Raw genomic sequence first — 25,116 nt, forward strand, 5'->3', positions numbered from 1 at the left:
TGTTAATTTGAAGTTTTCTGGTAAGGATTTGAACTCAGGTCCTGCTAACTTCAAATTCAGCATTCTATTCACAGTGCCTCATAGCTGAAAGTGCTAGAGGATCTGGGAATGTTAATCCTGGGGAAGAATTAATGAGTTAAGAAATCTTCACAGCAAACTTCTTATATATAGGATAGTCATGTGGAAGAAAAAAAAAACACTATTTTTTGTTGTTGTTTTTTTCTGCATGACTCCAGAAGATAAAATATAGAATTGAGGCCATTTGTCAGAAGTGTTAGTAGCTTTTGCCTCAATAAAAAAAAAATAGAACTTCCTTTGAGATACCTAAAATGGAATGAGCTGATTTATGAGATAATCCCCTTGTACTTCAGTTTTAAAGAGAATGGGGAAAAACTGTCAAATAGAAAAGACATCATCAAAGACAATTTTACATGAGGGTTACTGATTAAAATATCTTGGAAATTTCTTGCTTGGAAAGTTGATAAAAGAATAGAACCATGTTCTAGAAACAGCAGTCTAGTTCAATAGTGTTAAGGACTAAGGAGATGTTCCAATGGAAAGATAACCTGAAGCTTTGAATGTGTGCCTCTGACAGCACAGAATCAATTACACATTGGCCAAGCCTAGAGGGGAAATCCAGAATAATATCAACTTTCTCTGTGTCTCCTAGGGAAAGGAAGAAAAGATAGCAAGCCAATCTTCTCTACCTCAAAATTTACTTTTGTTTTTCCAAGCGGATATACTGCTGCCTTAAAATTAATGATTCCTTTAGGAAATTCACTTGTTCGTTTTTTTGCCTTTGGTGTTCTTCGAGCTACTTCTCTGGAGACTACCCAGAGTTTCTGGAACACTATTTTTGTAATCGAAAGTGGTTATTCTTTCAGGCCTGATGCCACAACTGTAATTTTAATTTATCAGCCTCCACTCAGTGAAATGCTGGAGAAACATGTGAAAACTAAAACCCATCATTTATTTCTGCATCTGTCAATGATACCTTTCTGCCCTTGTCAAAATCATTTAAACTGCACGATGATGACATGTACAATATCACCAATAAATTGGGTAATCCATCGAGCGTGTACATGTTGACAGTAGTGTCTCGAATGCGAGGGCTTCTGAATACATTTTTAAGAAGAGGGAACTCATTACTCTTGAATGAGAAAATGCCATAGAGCCAGAGAGTGAATGCCTTTCACCATCTGTACAATTAAGGGATGCCTTGGGAGAGGAAGATTCTGATTGAGACGGGAAATGGTTTTCATTTCTTCACTTGAATATCCTCCCCTGGGAAAAGTAAGTAATTGCAAATTATGTTAGGCAGAAATATAGCTTAACATAGAAAGAAGTAAAGACACAGAGCCATTACATAGATTTATTTAAGTTCTCTCTGTAAGTGAAGCAGCAGTACAGGGCTTCATTTCTAATGGTCTATCAAAGCAGCACTATGAGGGCTTTCACCACTGTCTGCTTTACAGCTTTATAATAAAGTGCCACATTAAGGCAAATGTTGCAATTTGCATAAAGAATTGGCATGATTGGTTGGAAAAGACATTATAAATCATAAGCAATCTAAATGTTAAAACAGGGCCCAGAATTTTGTTTAATAAGCACATTAAGGCATTTAGGAATATTTGTAAATGCTCCCACATATGCTCCCACAAATCCATGCTGCTATATAAGAAGTCTGAAATATATTAGTGATTTGCCAGTTCAGTGTTGTGTTTGCTCCCCTCCCCTACATTGTAAATAAAATCATATTGTGTGCAGTATCCTTTGCACACCTACATTTAAATCTAGGCATTTAATAAATGCTTGTTGAATGAATAAATGAATGAGTGCAATATCCTTTGCACTGTAAACAAGCAGTAACATTTGCAAGTATTTTCTTCTTGTATCTAAGAAAGTTCCATTTAAGAAGTACACAATATAGGAGTGCAAATAAATCTATTTTAAAATAATATCTGCACCAAAAACGAAACCCACTAGAAATGTATATAGGTAACTCTACAGCCATTGCTCCCTTACTTTTAGGAGTATTACAGTAGGTCAAGGAATTTGAATAGAGAAAAGAGACAGAATCTTCTCACCAATGCACATTCTACATCTAAGCATATTCTACTCCTAATTTCAAGCCACATTGGAAAAATTCAGTATAGCATCATTGATATATGGAGAGAATAAATATGATTAAACTAGAAATTGCTATCTTTAAAGATTATACTGGAAATGTATTGTCACAGATGGTGTTATTAATTCATATTGAATTATACTTTATCCTCAATGTATTTTTAAATTAGCTTGGTAAATAATGGCTTTGTCATTGCGAGAAGCAAAATATATTACCTAAATAACAAAACATTTTATTTCCTTTATATTTATCCCTGCTTGGGACAGGGCAGACTGGTTAATCATTTTTGTGACCTGAAAATATAGTTGTAATTATTTTTAAGACTACTTAAATTTATCCAGATGCATTAATTTTAATTTTAATTCACCTAAAAGGAGATAATGTGGTGTTATGGGGAAAGTGATCTATATGAGTTAGGAGACTGAGGCTCAAATTCTTTGAGAATGATCACAGACAAATCCACAACTAAAGGGATAAAAGGAGAGACTGCTCACTAATCAAAACTAGCATTTCCTAGTGAAGCACCATGTTTCCAGTGTCAGAATTTCCCAAACAGGTGGCAGAGGAGTTGGAGATAGAAGAGCAAGGAGAGCAGGTAGAATTTTAGCTCAAAGGATAGCAAAGTATTTCAGGGTGAAGAAAGTCATCCAGACCTCTAGGTCTAGGAAAGAACAAGGGCTTTTGTTTCAAACTGGAAAGCATCCAGACATTACTAGATGTTAGTATGAAGAACTGAGAGGCTTTTTCTTGGCATATACATCTTTTTTAAAATATCTTCAAACTTTTGGACCCTGTTCATCATTTTATAGTTTTGAGCCAGATACATCCCAACCACATTGCTGACTGTCCAAGCAAAAAGCTTTCCAAGGCTCAGTTTCCTCATCTGTTAAAACAAAATATTAATATTTTTACCACCTGCTTCACCAGGGGGTTGTTGTAAGAAAAGCACTTAGAATATTTTAGAAATATGAACTACTATTATATCGAAAATTACATTTCCAGTTGGGTCCTAATGTATTGGTATGAAGGAATGTTTTATATTTATGAGACTTTTCTCAGAGGACCTAAAATATTGTTTGCTTTTATATTATTCAATAAACCCTTACATATTTCTGTGAAATGTAAAATAGATATCATTACTATGTTAGCCATGTGAAAACTGAGGCTGAACCATAGAAGTGGAAACAAGACTGAAGCCTTTTTTATGTTTTATCTTTATTTTATTTTAATAACAAATTTCCACATAAGTTTTCTGAAGTTATATGATTCATGTTGTTTCCCTCTTGTCTTTCCTACCTCCTCCCAGAGCTGACAGGCAATTCAATCTGGGTTATGCATGTATTATCATGCAAAACACATTTCCATATTATTCATTTTTGTAAGTGAATAATCTTATAAAACCCAAACCCCAAATCATATGCCCACATAAACAAGTGATAAATCATATGCTTTCATCTGCATTTCTACTCCAACAGTTCTTTCTTTGGAGATAGATAGCATTCTTTTTCATAAATCCCTCAGAAGTGTCCTGGGTTATTGTATTGCTGTTAGCAGAAAGACCAAAGCCTTTCAAAAACCTAATGCTCCCTGTATTCTAAAGTGATTTGAGATCTAAAAATTCATTTCATTCATTATATACTTCTGAATAATGGCCCTATTATTCAGGAAAATCATTATTCACCTAAAATGTTAGCATTGTGGTAATCATATTTGCATTAGAAAAAAACTACTGACAAATCTCAAAACCTTCACTTCACAATTTAATACAACTCATCCAAACTCTGGAACGGTTGATCTTTTTTTCATCAGTTACAAAATCTGTCCTTTTAACTAATTTTAATTACATATTCAAAGTGCAAAATGTTTCTGATTCATTCATTCATCCATTCTATTTAGTTCTCCGGGGCAAATCAATTACATAGTCCAACCTATATCAGCCAGAAGTAACAAAATATTTACCGAAGCCACTGAAGTCATGCATCATTCATTTGTGAAGAGTTTGTCTGAAGAAAAATACTGTTGACCACTGGTAGGAATTTGCAACTTACTTAGCATGGCAGCTGAGGTTGAAATTAGAAAATCAAATACCATGTTATTTTTAATATTGATGACAAAGCAAGGGCTCCAAATAGTTGACTTCTTTAAAAATTCTATTGTTACTTCTTTCCCCACTGACATTGGAAATAAATTGTATTCAAAATCTGCATCTCTAGTATCTGTACATTCCCTTTTCAAAAATTAAATCCCCATGCCTGCGATTAGCCCTCTATAACATCTAATCTTCTGCTTTTGAAATATGTTTTTTTCCTTTCTTAATTTGGAGAAAAGCACACATAATTATAAACATTAAACAGGAATTTTCTACCAAAATATGGACTAAGGCAATAGTAATAGATCTAGAATTGGAAGGGACATTAGATGTCATCTAATCCGACTCCCTCATTTTACATATGTGGAAATTTAGCCCCTGAAATACCAAATTGCTTGTCCAAAGTTTCCCCAATAGGATTTAAATCCATCTTCTGTCACTAAATCCAGTACTTAAAACACTGGGCTGCACAAATGTTGCAAAAGAAAAACTCAGACTTCAACTGAGGAATAAACACCAATAGATCTAATTCAAGAAGCCAATAGTGTATTTTCCTAAGAAATGCATCAGCAGTGGAATGATAGTACTTAATGACTGGAATAAAATACTTAGAATTTTGAAAGGTTTTTTTTCCCAAACAAATAAGATATAAGTATATAAAATATAATATATAAGTATATAAAATAAAAGATAACTTACATGTGAGTGACTGGAATCATGATGAAAATAGATTGATCAATAGAAAACATGTTTCATTTAAATTGAACTAGACATTTAAGTGCCACCTATGTGTCCCCAACTGCCAGAAGCTTATTGTTTACTGGCAAAAAGGGAAGGAAGTACCATAGAAATATATTCAAAGTAATACAAAGTAGCTCCCACAGGAAGAGAGTACTATTAATTGGGGGCAGGAGAGGGTGGGGATCAGGAGAGACTTCATGTAGGAGGTACCATCTAATGCATATTTTGTAGGAAGTTTGGGATTCTATGAATGAAGTAAAAGCATAGTTTATTCTAGAATTGGACCACTTCTTCTACAGAGACATGAAAATAAGAGATAGAATGAAATTGGAGTTTTCTGATTATCTAGTCATAATGATAGTGGCAGACTCTTTTACTCTAATCACAGTCATCAAGTGGCAAAGTCAACAAGTAGTATGCCTGCCATATTTTCCCAAGTGAAATGAAAGGTTCTCAATGAAAGATTCTCCCTTCAATTAGGGTTGTTGAGAACATTCTGGAATCATAGAAGATATTCTTGATCAGGTAGTGGTTGGATTACATAATTTCTGATATTACTTAGCACTTCTGGCATTCTAAGACTTGGATTCATTCATTCATTTCCTCACCATCAGTGACTGCAGTTTTTTTGAGACTCTTAATAACATTAAAACTTTTGTATTACATTAAGTGGGGTTATGTACCTTCTCCCCCCTCTCATTGGAACCTATATTTGTACATCTGAAATATAGATGGAACATAAATCATCTTTCCTACTCTAACTCTACACAGAAACAGAATAGGAGCATGATATAAATGTGTTATTTTTAAAATAGAGAGCTAGTGATCATGGAAATAAGTATTTGTACAATGTTCCAAGACTTTTCTAGTTGTGATATTTAACCAATTTTAATTAATCCATCATTCCTCTATGGAGAGATGCCCAGAATCAAATGAATTAAAAAGCAACAAATGAGAGTGACCATAATATATTAATATGGAAACAGAAGCTAGGTAGGGATTTTTTTTGCCACTGTGGCAGTATTTTATTTGTCAAGGAACTGCTCTTACCATGTTATCAGTAGCCAGAAGTACAAACTTGGGACCTAAGAAAAGACTCATATTCTCATTTCTGTCCCCAGATAATCAAGTCTGAGTTTTCAGGTCTGTTATTCTTATACCACCAATACAAAGTTATCAGAAAAAAAAATTAGAGGCTAACAAATCTGATATTACTCCATATGGTAAAAATAAACCCTGTATTTCAGCCATATTTTCCCCCAATAGAATGTAAACTCCTCCAAGGGCAGAGATTATTTTCTTTTATAAGACAGATTCACCTGGAGAGTAGTGTTGGACTTGGAGTCAGGAAGACCTGAGTTTGAATCCTGTCTCAGATACTTACCAGCTATGTAACTTACCAATGGACTGAGGAGGTCACTTAGGCTCTCTAAGATTCAGTTTACCATCTATAAAATGGAGATAGTAATAGTTCCTACTTCCTGAGGATGTTAGAATGAAATGAAATAATTACCTGAATTAGATCATCTAAAAGAGAGCTCAGAAATCATTTAGTCCAACTAGTTTCGTTTCTTCCTTTACAGATGAAACAAAAATCCAGGGAGAGGGAAAAATTACTAGAGGTCAATACAGGTATTAAATAGAAGAGCTAGGCTTCAAATTTGGGTCCCATGATCCTGAGTTCAATGCCCTTACTAGTGTACCATTCAGACCTTTGCAAACTTTAATATGTTAAGCTATTTTTGTTCAGTGTTTTCCTCATCATTGTTGTTGTTGTTATCATTATTGTTCTTGTTATACAAGCTTTAAATCTCCAGCTCCTCAAAAAAAAAAAAGTGCACATAATGAACACCTAATGAAGTTTTGCTGCATTGAACTGAATTACCCTGTTATGATCTCTCTCAGTCCCTCAAAAACATTTAGGGCATTTCAGTTTCAGATTAGTAGGCATTTCTTGGTAACATCAAGAAATGAAAATTCCAGATCTTCCAATAAAATTCCAAATAAGTTCACATGCACAGGACTGCCAATTTTCTGAGCCATTATGTTGACAAATCTTCCATGTGAAAGATTTGCTTATATAATGTTTCCTTCATATTTCATAATCTTCCTCATGTTGAGTAAAAGGGAATATTAAATAGTGCTTGAGGTGTCATATTAAAGCCTTTTGAATTGCTTTCTATTATATTGGACTTCATTTATACAGATACAGATTACATGTCTAATATAGATATTCAAGTTAAAACCAGATCTAGTGCATAAATGGTTGAAAATGAAATATGATATTTATGTGACCGTACAGTTCCAAAGATGCACAATCCCTCGGGGCTCCCCTGGCTCTGTGTGTTTACTTGAAAGTCCTTTTGATGTTCATAGCATTGCTACCTTTCTACCAGATACACAGAAATAAAAGCCCTAGAAATGCTTGACTCTGACAGAAGTAGGATGATATACCTTCTCCCCACCTCTAACTTGGAGCTATGATCTATACTTTTGAAATCCACATGAGACATAAATATGTCATATTTTTATTTGCTTCTCACATCAAATAAACTTGGAGAATGCAAATATATATATATATAAAGATTAAATAGCTTCATTAAAAAGAAATGTATTATATATATATATGTACACATATATATGACCAGTAGAATATTATAAAGGAAAGAAAGACTTTTGAAAGTGAGCTAATGCAAAGAAAGATCAAATTTCTTCACCATTAATCAATCCTCCAACAAGTATCTGGTATTTATTAACTGTCCATGTGCTTAGGCATTGTGCTAGATACTGGGAAAAAACTGCAAAAATGAAAACAATGACTCTCAGAAACTAATATTCTAATGGAAGAGCTTTTGTGAATGTCAAAAATTTTATATATCAATTCCCAAACCACAATATTATATAGCCTGGTCTCTGGTATACAGTAAGTATTTAATAAGTATTAAGTGAATGAGAAGTAGCAAGTGGAATTTTTACTGCAAATTCAGGGGTCTAGATTTGAATGCTGATTTCAGTACTTACTCTGTGATCAAGGGCAGTCACAATCTCAGCCTCAATTTCATCATCTAAAAATGAGAATTATATAAAGTGGTATTTGCTGTAATTGAATGAATTAAAGAATGACCAGATAAATGAATCCAGATATGCAAATAGCTATTGGAAATACACATGAAGTACAGGAAGTGACACCATCTTAGATTTGGGATGTCTTTTGCAAAAACAACTTTGCATCAGAAGATCTACATGAATTCATGATTAGATTATTTATATCTTTAGTAACTCTGGTCAGCTCTGGACCAGATTTTTTTAAAACCTTACCTCCTATCTCAGAATTCATACCATTTACGACTCAAAGGCAGAAAAGTGGTATGGGCTAGGCAAGTGACTTGCCCAGGGTCATACAGTTAGAAAATGTCTGAGGCTATATTTGAACCCCAAACCTCCCATCTCCAGGTCTAGCTCTCTATTCACTGAACCACCTATCTGACCCCTGTGACTCATCTTTTTAAAAATACCTCTTTTCAACTCTGGACCATGTCTTGTGGTGGAAGATCAGCAAGATTTGTTAGATATTATTTGCCCCCATAGCATCTATCAGAAAGTAGATGTCATAGAGAAATTGAGTAAGAACTTGGAATTCTGAAAGAATATTGCAAGGCTGTCTGAAGAGGCTAGATATTATGGACTATTGAGCAATAAAGGAATCATGAATAAGTTCGACCCCATATACTTGTGCAGTAGAATGATAAAATTAGTATATAACAATTTAGGTGTTATATTTTAAATAGCACAAGTCTTATTCAAATCTCCAAAAAGTACAGAGACTGAGAAATTTAAAATGAGTTGGTTTTGTTAAGGAATAACAAAAAGTGGAACTATATATGTGTGTATGTATTTATGTATATTTTATGACTATGAGACACAGAGCAGCTCAGTTTCCAAAGAACTGAAAATGAATATTGCACAAAGGAGAGCCACCAGATAGGTGTGAGCAGGCTGTAACATGTAACCAATAAGGAATAAAGAATAACAGGTGTAAGAGAAACAAAGGATAAAGTACCCAAAAGCATTTATTAAACACTTGTGTGTCAAGCACTATGTTGAATGCTAGGGGTACAAATACAAAAAGGGACATAGTCCCTGTCCTCAAAGAGTCACATTCTAATGGAGAATCAATGTATATAGGATAGTAGCAGCTAAGTGGAACTTTGTTAGTCTAGGAAATAACACAGATTGTGAAGGGTTCCACAGAGGACTTAACTGGCATATGCTTTCTGGAAACAATAGTGGTTTTGATTTGATAATAATTCCAGAACAAGAGATGGAGGAGAGAATATATAAATCCATGCCTTTGATTTGATTAGGCATGGATGTCTTACAATTTACATCTTTAGAAAGAATATTATCCAAACTGGTGAAGAAAAATATTCATTTGACTGTATATAGGGGTTATACATGCATGTATATATATATATTGGAGAGTTGTCAACAACTTAATCAAGTTAGTCAACAACTCTGCCTCACTTAAATTAAAGAACAAATTATCAAAGCACCCCATTGATAATTTGATGAAGTGGGAACATCTTTGATTATTTGATCATTCAATCAGTGGAATTAAACTATCTACTCTACAAAGTATGATGAAAATCTGTGAAAACAATAGTTGTACACATAGGCTTATGTTCTCCACGTTCAAGAACTTAGGAGTAGTCAGTGAAATTCAAAGAAATAATGACTTATTTTTAGAAAAATGAAAATACCACTTCACATAATATTTACTTAAGACATGGAACACATTACCTTAATGGTGAAAAAGATAAAATGTAGAAATGGTTTAAAAGTGGATATAGATAAAATTGATGCACATAAGTACGTAAGAAATCACTAAGGAAAATCAGAAATTTGGGGATATAGTTCTAACTTTTTGAATGAGGAATTTAGGGTACATTTCTTGGGTTTTCAAAAACATTACAGAACTTATTCACCCTGCCCCCCAAAACTGACAAAAGTAAAATATATAGTTTCCATAAAGGTTTAGAGAAATTCATATTAGGTCCTTAAGGAATATAAGATTGAAATCACAGGGGATATGTAACCTTTCATTCTTTGAGACCAGAACCAAAGAGAAAATCTGTGCTCTGTATAAATTGAACTGAAAATGTCTTCCTATGGTTGGAGTTGGATGGATGCAGATCAGAGTATCTTTCACATCAGTGTACTTATGGTTTTATACAAGTGTTCTCTTACAAAAATGACCAATATTGAGGTATCTTTTGCATACTAACAAAAATTAATTTAAGCTAAAAACAAAATAAAATATCTCTCTAAAACATGTTCTTTCCTACAATTGTCAGAGATGAAAGGATGTTAAGCCCAATCTAATATCATAATTCTTCATTTTAAAAAGTCTAACATGGCTAGGAAATAATAATTTATTAAGCGCTTGCTAAATTCTAGCCATATAATGCTGGGAATACAAATACAAGCTAAAAAAAAGATGTCCTTGACCCCAAGGAAATTACATTCTAATGGAGGAAGAAGGGTACAACACACAAAAAAGGACTGAAAATTGAGGAGGAGGAGGAGAGAAAAGCATGAGGAAGGAAAGGAGAAGGAAGGTACCTACACAGGGATCAAGAAATGAACATTGTCCAGTGCAAATCCCTTCATAAAAATGAGGTGAGTTCCTTTTAGGACTCACCAATGAGACAAGGGGAATGGGATGGTAGATAGATATACTAGAATAAGATGGCTGAGGGGATGGATAGGTATTTGAGAATGAGGAGACCCCAGCTACTGAGGGAATTTCCAGGCTGACATTGCCTGTGAGACATGGTGGTAAAACTGGAAATTCAGAATTAGAGCCCTGAGGGGAATGAAGGATGGCCAACCTGCATCTGTCCCCAAAATGAAGGTCCTTGGAGCAATTCACTAATGGTAGAAGGGAAGCAACATGGTGGACCAATGTTCTAGGATATGAAAGTTGAAAGGGTAGAAGAATGTTCTAGGGTAGGAAGAACTTATGGTTGTGTAGATATTTTGAAGAAGAAAGATCAAATGAAATCATACTGAATAAATGTGTGTATATTTATATATTTACATACATATATATACATAGTTCTATACATTTGGCAATGAGATGGATAATACAAAGATGGTTTGAATATTTGAGACCAAATAGATTTTGAAATAAAGAGAAGGGTCATTATTTGCTCTGAGATTCTGGCTTGAGCCCTCCAGGATTATTTTCTTTAAGCATCTCAGTTTAATAAATAGGGAGAAAGAGAAAGAGGAAAAGAGAGCAAAATAAATAGGCATAAAGAGCCAGGGGGTCAAACAGATAAAGACAGAAAGCAAGAAGAGAAAAAGAGACAGTGGAAAGATTGGAAAAAAAAAAAACTTTTACCCCAGAGGAAAGAGACAGAAATTATTAATGGAACAGCAAGTTTGACTTGTAAGGAAAAAACTTGGAGATAAATCTTTATAGATTAGCTAACTGACAGGTATAGCAAGGGCCTGACTAGGAGCTGACAGATATAACTAGAGAGGGAAGAATTTATAATCGTGCAGCAAGGCATGATCTAGTAAATTTCAATGGAGTTAGAAAAAAATTTAAGCAAAAAATGCTAAGTTATGACTAACATTTAAAGCTAGATTAGGCTACAGAGTAGAAGGTGAGTAGTATGTAGCAGTAAATGACTGGGAAAGAATACACTAGATGAGGGAAATGTCATAGAGACTTTAGATTTTGGCAAAGTTTAAACAAGTTACCACATATTATTTTTATGGAGAAGATGGTGAGATGTTGACTGGAAGGGAGTATATTTAGAACAGACTGCTCTAAGGAGTAGCAATGCAATGACCCAGGACAATTCAGAGGGACTTATGAGAAAGAATGCTATCCACATCCAGAGGAAGAACTGTGGGAATAGAAACACAGATGAAAAACTGCTTGATCACATGAATCAATGGGGACATTAATGGGGATGTAGACTCTAAATCAGTGGTTCTCAACCTTTCTAATGCCGTGACCCCACAATACAATTCCTCATGTTGCAGTGACCCCAAATCGAAAAATTATTTTGGTGGCTACTTCAAAACTGTAATTTTGCTACAGTATGATTCGGAATGTAAATACCTGATATGCATTATGTATTCTCATTGCTACAAATTGAGAGGTTGAGAACTGCTATTCTAAATGATCACCCTAATGCAAATATCAATAATATGGAAATGGATCTTGACCGATGGCACATGTAAAACCTAGTGGAATTGTGCGTCGGCTATGGGAGAAAGTTGGGGGGAGGGGAGGGAAAGAACATGATTTTTGTAATCCTGGAAAAATACTCTAAATTAATCAATTAAATAAAAAATTTTTTAAAGAATAGGATTTGATGGAATAAGAACTGGTGGGAATGTGTAACACAGAGTACTTGTTGATAATTCAGTATTCAAGGATCAGGAAATCTCCTGTGTCAAATCTAATATTGTTTTCTCCCTTCTCAACCTATCTGCTGCATAGGATACCATTGATCACCCTCTCCTCTTGATACTCTCTCTGCTTTAGTTTTTCATGACTATACTCTGTCCAATCTCTCTGCCTCTCTGTATGACCACTCCTCCGGTCATTGCTGGCTCATCATCTTCATCAGGGTCCTATAAATTTCCCAAGGTTCTGTCTATAGTCTTTTTGACTCCTAAATCTATGATCCTGAATTTCAGAACTGTGGCAAATGATGTGCTCCATCCATGATCCTGTGTGAACTTTGTCCACACTAGTCTACCATAGTGGCAGACAACAAAAAACAGAGATACTGGAGACCTTCCTCCCATTGTCCTGAAATAGTGCAGTTATCAATATCAATATACTGATAGCATGAAAGCTATCAGTAATCATTTATTCTTGCTACCCTGGTAAATCTTGTTTGCTGCTGATATAGTTCTTTTCTCTCTGTTGCTTATCTCCTCCCTCCCTCCATGATGCTTTGCTCTCTTCCATAGTGGTTCTTCTGCTACAGTATATAGCCCTTACATGGGTAAGGGGATACTGCCCTTCCCATGCCAGGTAAGAGGCAGCTACTGTTATCAGGTGATAGTCGGATGGATTAGGTTATCCCAACACACACCTTAGCACTTCTGTCTATGGTTGATGAGCAGTGCTCCTCTTGGGAGATCATTCTATAGATGAGAATGGCCATCCAAGAAAATATAGAAAACCCTTGAGAAACTGCATTGGTAAAACAATGGAACCTGACAAGATATCCGCTCCCAGTTCTTGAATTGTCAGGTCAAAAATAAGAAGGTTTTGATGGATACGTCCTCAGATTCTATTCAACAAATATTTATTTAGCTCCTGCTATGGGCAAGGCACTGTGAGGAGACAAAAACTGAAATGAAACAATTGCTGTCCTCAAGGACTTAAATTCTACTGAATGACACAAGTTGAGCAATGTGAAAAGGACGTAAGTGTCTTTCTTATTATATTAAATCTTAGAATGCTTTCACAGGAGGGCAGGTCATGAGGAGAGCAGAGAATCACAGGTAGAGGTAATAGGGAGAACTGGGAGTACGTAGTCTACAAAGAGATGTCACAGATGTGATACAGAGGTCGCATGAAGTTCAGTTTTTCTACCTGTCGTCTCTAATAATAGTACAAGGGATTGCCGGCAGCCTTTGTGTAATAGCTTGATAGGTTACTGAAGGAAACCAGCCAGAGGTTAAGAGTTTAGCAGTAGCCATGGTGGTACGCTCTTTAATCTCTCCATGTGTTCAAATTTCTGGGCTTTGCTAGACTGAGGGCATAGATTGCTCCAAGGAAAGTTTCTCCATGGGGATGCTGGGAGCAAATGTAGTCAGCACATATTTATCAAGTATCTTGCCTGCTCTCAGTATTGTGTTGGAATACCCTGTAAATGGGTGCAGCCAGGTCAGGGGGTGGGAAAAATTTATATGTTTATAAATAAATTTATATGTGTATAAATAAATTTATATGTTTATAAATAAATGCATATGAGTATAAATAAATTTATGTGTATGAATAAATTTATGTCTATAAATCAATTTATATTTATGTATGTGTAATAAAAATGAAATTTATACTGTATAAATAAATACATATATGCATATGTGTTCATATATAATTTTATATATGTCTATATATAATTGTATGTATTTTTATATATATCCTCATCTCTTCAGTCTAGTTATGTATTCTCAAAGTGAATAAAGCTTCACTTAGTAGAATAGAAGTAGAAAAAAATAAGTGTAATAAACTATTGTTTTAAAATTTTACTATCACTTGGAATTAGGCTGGTATATATAATTTTAGGTTAATTTGTTATTATTTTAAAGAAACCCTTAGTAGAACATGACTTTAGAACAGCTTTTTGTCACATAGAAAAGCAAAATTGTTGTTTTGTTGTTGTTTAGTCATTTTTCAGTCATGTCCAATTCTTTGTGTCTCCATTTGGAATTTTCTTGGCAAAGGTACTGGAGTAGTTTGCTATTTCCTTCTCCAGTTCATTTTACAAATGAAAAAATTGAGGCAAACAGTGTTAAGTGACTTACCTGGCATCACACAAGTAGTTAAATGTCTAGATTTGAACACAGGAAGATTAATCTTCCTGATTTTAAGCCTGTCACTCTATTACCTGTGCCAATAAAATTCTCCTTAAATATTCTCTTTAGATTCTTTTTCCCTTTATAATTCTCTTTAAACATTTAAACATACAAATGAAAATGTTTTCATAATCCAAATGGTACATTGAGAAGAGTGCTAAACTTTAAGTCTGGGCAACTGATTTCAAGTCCCAGTTCTTTTACTTACTATCTATCTGTAACCTTGGATAAGTCATTTAACCTCTTTGGGCCTCAGTTTCCTCAACTGTAATATAAATGGTAGGGTAAAATGACCTCCAGATGCCTTCTAGCTCTATATTTATTATCTAGGTGGGGCTTATGATCCCATCCTTAGTCTATTCCACTATGATTAGATTTTTAGTAAGCAGTTTTCCCTTTAATATCTGTTGATTTGAAAACTGCTGATTGAGTGACAACAGAGGGATTATTTCCTACTCTATATTTTAAATGCTCTAATTTATATAACCAGGTCTACTTTACCACAGGGATGTTTGTGATCCATTAGCAAAATTCGTTAGTAAATTATATTTAATAACTTCCAAATGACTCTGTTAATTGCCATTTTCAATAAATGGGAAATCAGTTTTGATATGACTAGTTTACATGATTCCCCTTCTTCCCTTGGCAGAGCTTGTGACTAAAGTAGAAAGCATACATGATACTCCATTTAAAAAAATTTTTCCCCAAATCAAACATCACTTCTTGGAGGGTGGCAGGATCTAAGAGAGCCATTTCTTGGTAGCGACTTACTCATTTCTTTGTACTCCTAAAGAATAAGACTCTGACAGTGGGGCCTCCTGGTAGGATGTCTGCTCATAAAGGTATTAAATTGCTATTTATATTTCTGCTGGGAAATCTGAATATATCCTAAAGCTTCTATTTTAATAAAGCTCACCAGAAACATCAAAAGAAGAATTAGTCTATTCATATTGAACTGATTTTAAGAATGTAAAAAGAATTAGATAAAATTGATCTCTTGTATTGTAAAATCCATTGAGATATAGCTCCTTCTACAAATGAAAGTGTTTATATTAAATTCTAGGATAGTTGCTTTGACCTCTTCAAATTTAATCTTTAGTGAAAAGTAATAAAATAAAATAAGAGCCAAAAGCCCTTGGTACCGCTAATTTCCCATTAGGTTTTGTTGTGAGAATTTGATCAGTTATGGGGATATACTGAAAAGTAAAATGAAAATTAGAAAAAAAAATAGAATGAACTAAAAATGCAAAAAAGTACAATCTAAAAATCGAGTCAAATCTATAACTGTGGTGAATTGCTTTTCTAGAAGAGGTGAATGGCAACTAATAAAATTAGATTTCTTTCCAAAAGAGCTTTGGAGCCCAGTGACTATTAAAGTATGACTCAGGATCTGACTCCTGTCTTCCAACAGTTTTGACCATCTCTGGATTTACTTCTTCTGTGATATTGCCCCATGAGTGAAACACATTCTAATTTTTGTCATTTTCTTTCATTGGTACCCAGAAAATCCAACATTTTTTAAATAGCCTAATGAAGGAATTTATTATAAAATGCAAATATCCATTTGCATAAAAATGCAAAAAAAAAATAATAAGGGCAAACTACCTTAGGTCCACATGCCTGCAAGGGTATTTCTGTGTACAGATGGAAAAAGTAACATGGTAGGAGTATAGGGAAGTGGTGCAAAAACATATTATAGAAATGACTCATAAAAAGATGAGACATTCCTCTCAGTATTACTATAGAGAAGCTAGATAGCCAGCTGGATAGAGCACTGAACTTCAGGTCAGAAAGTCCTATGTTTGACTCTTGCCTTGGTTTCTTCCCCTATGAAGTGAAGTTAATAATGGACCTAAAGAGTTGTTGGGAGGATCTAAAGAGATACTATATTTAGTCCTATATAAATATTGGCAAATTTATCATGGAAATAGGAATCTGACCCATACCTACTGACTATCCTTAATTGTGGAAGCTTAAGAAAGGATGTCAAAGGAGGGGAAAGAGAAGAAAATTTTAGAGAGTGTAACTGTTAAGAGTCAAAACAGAAAAAGCAATAAGGAGGGGGAAGCAAGATCAATGGAAACAGCATCATACACATGATGCTGACTGTCTATCCTGGTCTCATATTTGAGTTTCTGCCCTGTCTTATCTCCTTACAACTCTCCTATAATTAGTTCCCAATTTTGATGGTATTTATATGTGTTGGCTGCTGCTCCAGAAGTCCTAAGGAAAGCCTTGATCTTTAACACTCTCAAGTGTTGGTCATGATTAAGATAAATATGCTTATTACGATTATTAAATTGCAAATATGTTTCTGCTATTTTTTTATTCTCTTGACTTCATGATGTGAATTTATCAGGAAAATAGCAAAATAAAATGTTGGGAGACATATCAGACAATCATCTGTGATCAATATAGAATTAAATCTGTACCCATGATCTTTATAGCACAGTTTTCTAAACAATGAAGTTTATCACTCACACACGGATACAAGTCTAGTATTCTAGCTACCTAGTCTTAGGAAAGATGTTAACCTAAGCTATAGTAATGATAGTTTATGATAAATTTGAGTACTAAATCCTATTGTCCTTCCCCTACCCCAAACAGAGAAATTCACAGAGAAGGCCACCTTGTTCTCTGTTAAATGCAAAAGAAAAGGTTCCTTAGCAATCACTCATTTAGCAAATGGGTTAAATACTTCTGTAGAGTGCACTTTATGAGACACATAAAAGGATTAAACAAAACACAGGTAATATCCTCAAGGACCAGTAATGAGGAGTAATTAGATAACTATAATGCAAGACATTATAGAATTATAAATAGAGGTGATAACTAATAGGAAGGAAGGAAGGAGGGAGATAGGGAGGGAAAGAAGGGAAGAGGGAAAGAGGAAGAGAACACCTAAGAGATAGAATGGTGAGACTTTTATATCATAAAAATTACTCTAATTGTGGAGTGAAGAATGGATTAGAAAATAAAAATTTTAGAGAAAAGGAAATCTTTTAGGATTTTACCACCAAAATTTCAAGTCTGAATGATTGGGAGAAAGATGGCACCATCATGAGCAAAATGAAAGTCATGAGGAGAAACAGATTGTAAAGAGAAGATGTTGAATTAGTTTTTGTTTATGTTGAGTTTTAATTAACAGTGAGATATCTCAGTGGAAGTGTTCATTTACCAATTAGAAGTTTTAAAATTGAAGCTCATGGAAGAGTTCAGAGTAGGATTTAGAGAATTGAAGATAACCTGAGTAGACTTAATAATTAAGATCATAACAGTGGATCATATTTGTAAAAAAGTGAAGAAGAGATACTAGCAAGGACAATCAAAATAGATAAGAGAATGACTGTATAATGTCACAAAAACTGGAGAGTATCAAGAAGGAAAGGATGATTAACATTGTACAGTGCTAGAGAAGTCAAGACCAATAGACACCAATTTGGGGAGGGAGATTGTTTTAGGTTCATTTGTCAAAGTCATTTCAGCAGTATGGTAAAACCAGATTGAAATAAATTGATGAGTGAATTGGTAGTGAGACCATTGAGGCAGCAAGTATAGATGTTCTGTTTTTAGAAGTTTAGAATAAAAAAGAAGAGGACGGGGTGATAGCATGAAGTCATAAGAAGATCAGGAGAAGATTTTTTTAATCCAATTTTATGCCATAAGAAGCACTGCAATAAATATTTTTGTGTAAATAAGTCATTTCACCCTTTATTTGATCTTGTTGGGGAACAAACCTAGTGGTGCTATTGCTGGATCAAATAATATGCACAGTTTTATGGCCCTTTGGGTATGGATCCAAATTGCTCTCCAGAATGGCTATGTCAATTTACAACCTCACCAACAGTGTATTAGTGTACCGGTTTTCCCATATATCCTCTAACATTTACCATTTTCTATATCCAAGAACTGCCTTCATATCCTTTGGTCATTTATCAATTGGGAAATGGCACATTATAAAAGTTGACTTAATTCTCTATATATTTGAGAAATGGTTCCTTTATCAGAGAAATTTACGAAAAGAATGTTTAATTTAGTTCTGGTTCTACTTCTATTCAGAACATGAAGGAAGGCAAAAATATGGCCCTTACTATCAAGAAATTTCACATTCTACTGAGAAGGATCACATGCAAATAACTCTGTACAAATAAGATATATAAAAGTTAATGGAAGTTAATTTCAGGGAAAAGCACAGTAGAACAGGATGGAGATGACAAAGGCCACTTGAAAATGAGGATTTGAGCTGAATCACATAGGAAGCCATGGAAACCAGAAATAAGGGGGAAAGGGTATAATCTGTAAATGGAATATACCATTTAAAAAGACATGAAGGCAGCTAGGTGGCTCAGTGGAGTATCCACCCCAATATTCAGATTCTGTTGATGATACTATAATTTTGCCTGCTGATGCTCTCTGTCACTGCCTATGGGACTTTGCTTATCGCCTCTTTATGGGATAATCTTTGGTTTTGTTTAAACCAGTATATGTGTATGCACACCCCACATATATATATATATATATATATATATGATATGCATAAACTACAAGTCACATAACCCTGTTCTTATCAATTTCCTCATCTATAAAATGAATAGAGAAAAAAATGACAAACACGCCAGTCTTTGCCAAGAAAACCCCAAATGGAGGTTTCACGAAGGCAGTTTCACTAAGTATCAGATACGACTAAACAATTAAACAGTAACATCTCCTTACTTGGCAGCTTTGGTGGTCATGGCTGAAGTCTGGGACAGTTAGGTGGAATAGTGGATAGAGTGCCAGGCTTGAAGTCAGGTAGACTTCCCTTCCTGGGTTCAAATCTAGCTTCAGATATTAACTAGCTATGTGACCGTGGGCAAGTCATATAACCCTGTTTCCCTCCATTCTTCATCTGTAAAATGAGCTAGAGAAGGAAGTGGCAAACCATTCCTGTATCTTTGCAAAAAAAAATGGAATCAGGAAGAATTGGACATAAGTTAAACAACAGAGCACAATAATAGAAGGCAGATGGTGGTGATTACTCAGGGTTTAGGATTTGAGAAGAGCAAAAAGACAATAGGGACAGATTCAAAGAGAGAAGGGGATAAGATAACAACCAAATGTCAGCATGAGGGAGGAAAGCAAATTAAGGTATAACTGGAATGATAGACTAAAAGAAAATGAACAGTTAGACCTTACAATAAGAGTAAAAAGCAGCAGCATGCTCCTAACTTATCCCTTGATATTTGAGCATATTTTCCTCCTATTAATAATTCTTTGTGCAATTCTTCTTAAAGTAGCGAATTTTATTAGTGTCTTCTTAGAATCCTTGTACCCATCTGAAGTAAACTAAAGTCATTATCTGAATAATTGAAGTAAAAATCATTTCACTCAATTATCTATATGTATTAGACAAAAACGTGGTTTAGCCTTCAATTCTCTGGATCATGAAGCAAACTTCATGGTAGAACCAAAGGGGGAACAATGGTTCTGTCCCTAACATTCAGTAAATTTAATGTGTCTACCCAGGAAAATTCCTCCTATAAGAGTTTTGGTGTATAAGCACCAAGAATAAGGGGGAGAAGTTAAAAGGCTGTTTCCAAGTATATCACTGACATAATAAGTACAATGAAAACACCTCTCAGCCTTTTGGCTAAGATTAAGTGTGGATATAAGTACAATGAAGTCAAAACAAATATGGCTGATAAAATAAGTACCTTACTTATCAGCTTATCAGCCTTTTATTATGAATATGTATACATACCTTTAAATATGTATGTGCATGTCGGTATGTTTCAAGAACCATTATTTTGTCAACCAGCAATATAACTCCAAGCAATAACAAGAACTTCAACACTTGATATTTTTGGTTCTACTTTTATTAATCAGCAATAAATATTTATTAAGTACTGACTCTGTGCTAGGTACTGAGAGCTGAGGATACAAAAAGAAAGAAGACTTCTCCTACCCTCAAGGAGTTTCTAATAGTGAAGGAGGCAATATGCAAACAAATATATACCAAACAATCTATAAAGACTATGTAGGATGTAATTAACAGAAGAAAGGCACTGGAATTGAGAGGCTGGGGAAGGTGTCCTGTAAAACATAAGATTTTGGTTGGGACTTAAAGGAAGCCACAGAGCTCAGTAGTATTTTAAGGCTTTTCCAATTAAAAAAAAAAAGTCAAAAGCCAAGATTGGTAAAAGGGTGTACTCCATATAAATAAAATCCTTTCCTGCCAATGAAAATAGTCTATCTATTGCAAAATTAAAGTATGAGGACTTCTATCTTTACCAAAACTATTTATATTTTCTTTTCTTAGTTGTGCAAATGTCTATGAGTTTCTTTGATACATACTTTCAGCCATTTGTCTTGATTTTCTGGTTGTTCCAATCCATCTTATCAGTCTACGAACTCTCTTGAAAATTATCATAAAAGACTATGTTGTTATTCAGAACACTTGGGATTTCTTAGCTTCTTTCTTTTATGGTGTGGATATCTCTTTTTTTCTGAGTGTAAAAGTACTGAATTTCTGTAGCAGCCACATTTCTATTTATTATGTGAATTATCAGTGAGTTATTAAATCTTTTACAAAAAAGAAATATAGTGAAAATTACAGTATCTTCTCCTTTAAGTAGAGGAATGGGAAAGAAGAGGCATCAATTATACCTATTAATTTTATAACAAAATATGAAAGACAACATAGTGTAGAGGGTACAGATCCAGCCTCAGTTTCAGAAAGATTTGGATTCATGTCTCACCTCTGAAATGTCCTACTTCTGTGACCGTAGATGAGTCATTTAACCTTTCACTGTCCCCAGGCAAATCTCTGAGATCATAAGAACATAGCACATGCTAATTAATCACATAATTGTAGAAGAAGGAGTTTTCTCACTGGGATTTCCCAAAATGATGTAATAAGAGGTTCAGTTAACTCCCCCACATTCCCCACTACATAATGCTTGCTCATTTTATTATTCATTATTATCTTACAACCTTCCAACTAATAACAGAAATTATTAAACCATAACTGTAAAAAAATTGGCATTGATACGGCTTTGTATGAAATGTATGTATTACTATAAGAAGTCTGTTGATAAACAAAAAATATTGAAAATAGGTCTGAAATTTAAAAGTCAATAATATTGAAATACCATAAAGCCATTAATATGAGTTTACCAAATGCCAACTGATGAGTGTTTCTGTGTTCCTTTGCAGTGGTTATGTCTTTGATTATGATTACTACAGAGATGATTTCTACAATCGGTGAGTTGAGCTTTAGACCTCTCTAATCCTTTATTTTGCATTGCTTTGTGTTTAAATGTTTCATGCATTTTCCTCATGGATGTTTCTTGATCTAGTTTTAAAAGATATCTATTTTCTAAATTAAACAAAAGAAGAATCCCTCCACTGTACAGAGAAAAGTCTGTCACAGAAGGAGACCCTTAACCTATTTTTCCAGTTAGCAACATTTATTAAATGCTTACTCTGTACCCAGCACTGTTCAAGCAGTGGAAAAAGGAAAAAGGCAAAAATATTTCCTAAATATTAAAACATTTTCCAAGTATCTTTAGACTTCTAGGACTTTTGGAAACATTTATGCTTATCTTGTTGTCTTATGTTACATATTAAGGGATATTTGAAAAAGATTCAAAATTTTTTACGTAAAAACTTTTTTCCTGATTATGATGTGCTCTTGAGAATACTTGAGGAATACTTCAAAGATTGTTAAGACTTGCTAAGAATTTTTCAAAAGCAGGAAATATTTCTGTATTCTGCTAAAATATACCTGCTTTCATTCATTCATTAGTAACAAATTATTAACCGGGTACTGTGTGCCAGGTACCACGCTAGATTCTGGTTCTACAAAGACAAAAAATGAGATAATTCCTACCCTTAAGGAGTTTACATTCATATAACTAAGTCAAGATACTGTATTAATTAGATATGGAATATACTTAAACTTATATAAGTATAGATATAATTATAGACATATACTTATACAAGTATATAATAGAGAAAAGATGCAATATAAAATTAATTTCTATCTTGTAAATGTCTATATGTAGGCTATTTTAAAGGGAAGGAACAAACATCATATAGCCTGACATCTCTACAAAGAGTTGAACATGAATGAACAATTGAGCATCAACAATATATCCACAAGAAAAGTTTTTCTTAGTTTTTTTTTTTCAGCCAGAAGACCAACTTCTCCAATTTTTCATATTTATAAATGAAAATGAGATGCAAAGGAATTAGGAGAAATCCCTGGGGATCAAAGCGCTAACTATCTAGTGACGGCAGATAGTATCTCTATGTCTCTCTGCCTCTGTCACTGTCTCTCTCTGTCATCTCTGTCTCTCATTTTCTATTCTCTGGAACACACACACACACACACACACACACACACACACACACACACACATGATTCTAACTATGTTCTGACTTCCTTGGATCCTCCCTAAACAGTCTCTTCTCTTATGGGAATTACTAGTCTCAGAAGTGAGCCAGTCAGATTTCTGTCTGGGCTTTATTATCCTAGTTCCCGAAATAATGATATGAGAGTGGATATCAGCACAAACAGAAGTCACCTGAGAACCCACTCCCCACATACCCAACATGTAATCTTTTCAAAGGACCCACAACTACATGTTTTTCCTCACATTTGCTGCCCAGTTTTCTACTCCCACTTCATACTCCCTGAACTCACACACACTCAACATGTCTCTGTTGCACCATATTTCATTTCACCTACATGTGAATTTAACATAAGTCTCTACTCCTCTTTCCTTTTTAAAAGAAAATTTTGAAATCCATTTCGGTCTCACCCCATCCTCACATTACACAATTACCACTTCACACATTGAGGGGCCAAATCTTGCCATCATGTCAAACAAGGACCACCACCATAAAAAGAATGTTCAATATTTCCCTATAGATGTATGGAATAACAAATAATTGCAGAGAACTTTCCCCTGTGAAGTATCTTCTTCTAAAGTTGTCTGCCTTCCTCCAAGATTTTCAACCTTAAATGCAGGACCTTGCTCTAATTTATACCACATAAAAATGAATCTGGAAGTCCTTCTAAGGATTTTATACTTTTAAGAATGAGATTATCCTTATTACTCACTTTAAGAAACCCAAAGGAAGTCATCAAAATAATCTTCCACTTGAGTAACATTTCATAATTTCCCCACTCTGTAATCTTCTGGTTGATGTATCAATGATTCCCCCCAAAGAGTTTTCCACAAATAGCAGTCATTGAAAAATTGTCACATTTCTATGCAAAATTTAGTCCTTGGCAAGTTTATCTGCATTTGAAGAAAAGAACCAGAGTTCTTCTTTCATGGTGCCTCTTTTCTCTGTGCCTACCATATTGTTGCTATATCTCTTAGATTCATTTTTAGAAGAGGGAAAATAATGTGGGGGGAGATGAATGCTAGGCATGGAGACAAAGAGACATAGTTTCAGGTCCTTGTTATATTGAAGTGACCCTGTAATCAGTCATTTATTTCCAGTCAACTCTAAAAGACTTAACTTCTCAGTAGTTTTTAAATTGTGATGTTCATTGGTGGAAAAAGCTTCTGTAACATTATGTATTTTTTCCATGTCTCTAGAAAAATAGAGTTTCTGTGCTCCAAAACATGCTTGGAAAGCACATAGCCCAAAATCCAATTATCTAATATGCTTGAAACATAGAAGGTGCTTAATAAATGTTTGTGACTAATCAGCCTAAGGAAATCACTTTCATAGGTCTGTGGAAGATATATTGGCATATAGGAGCAGGGAAACAAACCGAAAGATATTTTATCTATCCAGGAGAGAGGTGGTGAGAGCCTGTACTTAGGCTCTGATTGTGTGAATGGAGAAATGGATGTATACAAAAGAAATGTTACAGATGGAAAAATGACAGGATTTGGCTGCTAATTTGCACATGGAGAAAGTAATAGGAAACTTCACAACAGGAGTGGGTTTGGGGGAAAAGATAATGTATTCTATTTTGGACATGTTGAGTTAGAGATACCTACAGACATGTAATTCAAAATATCCCATAGTCAATTTGTGATGTGAGGTTAGAACTCAAAAGTGACTAGGATATATAGCTCTAGATATATTAATTTGGACACCATCTGCAATGGCAATTCAAAGATAATTTAATTTATTATTTGACTTAATTCGGTTGTGTCTGACTCTTTGTGATCCCATTTGGTTTTTTGTTTTGTTGTTTTCTTTAAAGGTACTAGACTGGTTTGCCATTTCCTTCTCCATTTCATTTTACAGATGAGGAACTGAGGCAAACGGGGTTTAGGGACTTGCCTGGGATCACACAACCAACAAATATCTGAGGCTAGATTTGACCTCAAGAAGGTGAATATTACAAATCCCAGGTTTAGCATTCTATCCACTGCAAACTTAGTTGCCCAACTGAATTTATAGGAGCTGATAAAACAAAGGAAAGATTATATAGAGAAAGAAAAGACCCAAGACAAAGCCAAAATCTGCCTCTTCCTGACTTCTACTCATTGTACTTGAATCTAGGACAAACAGAACTAATTCTTCTTCC

General features: G+C 34.4%; 1 protein-coding gene across 23 annotated transcripts in view; it reads left to right on the forward strand.

Moving 5' to 3' along the window:
• Positions 1 to 25,116, forward strand: part of RALYL (RALY RNA binding protein like) — an 838,442-nt gene that overhangs the window by 714,603 nt on the left and 98,723 nt on the right. For all 23 annotated transcript variants that reach the window (XM_056824164.1, XM_056824152.1, XM_056824154.1 and 20 more), the window contains one exon: positions 21,771 to 21,818. In XM_056824164.1, coding sequence (XP_056680142.1) covers positions 21,771 to 21,818 — 48 coding nt within the window. The remainder of the gene's footprint in view (positions 1 to 21,770; positions 21,819 to 25,116) is intronic.

Source organism: Monodelphis domestica, chromosome 3 (assembly GCF_027887165.1).
Source record: "Monodelphis domestica isolate mMonDom1 chromosome 3, mMonDom1.pri, whole genome shotgun sequence".
Lineage (NCBI taxonomy): Eukaryota > Metazoa > Chordata > Mammalia > Didelphimorphia > Didelphidae > Monodelphis > Monodelphis domestica.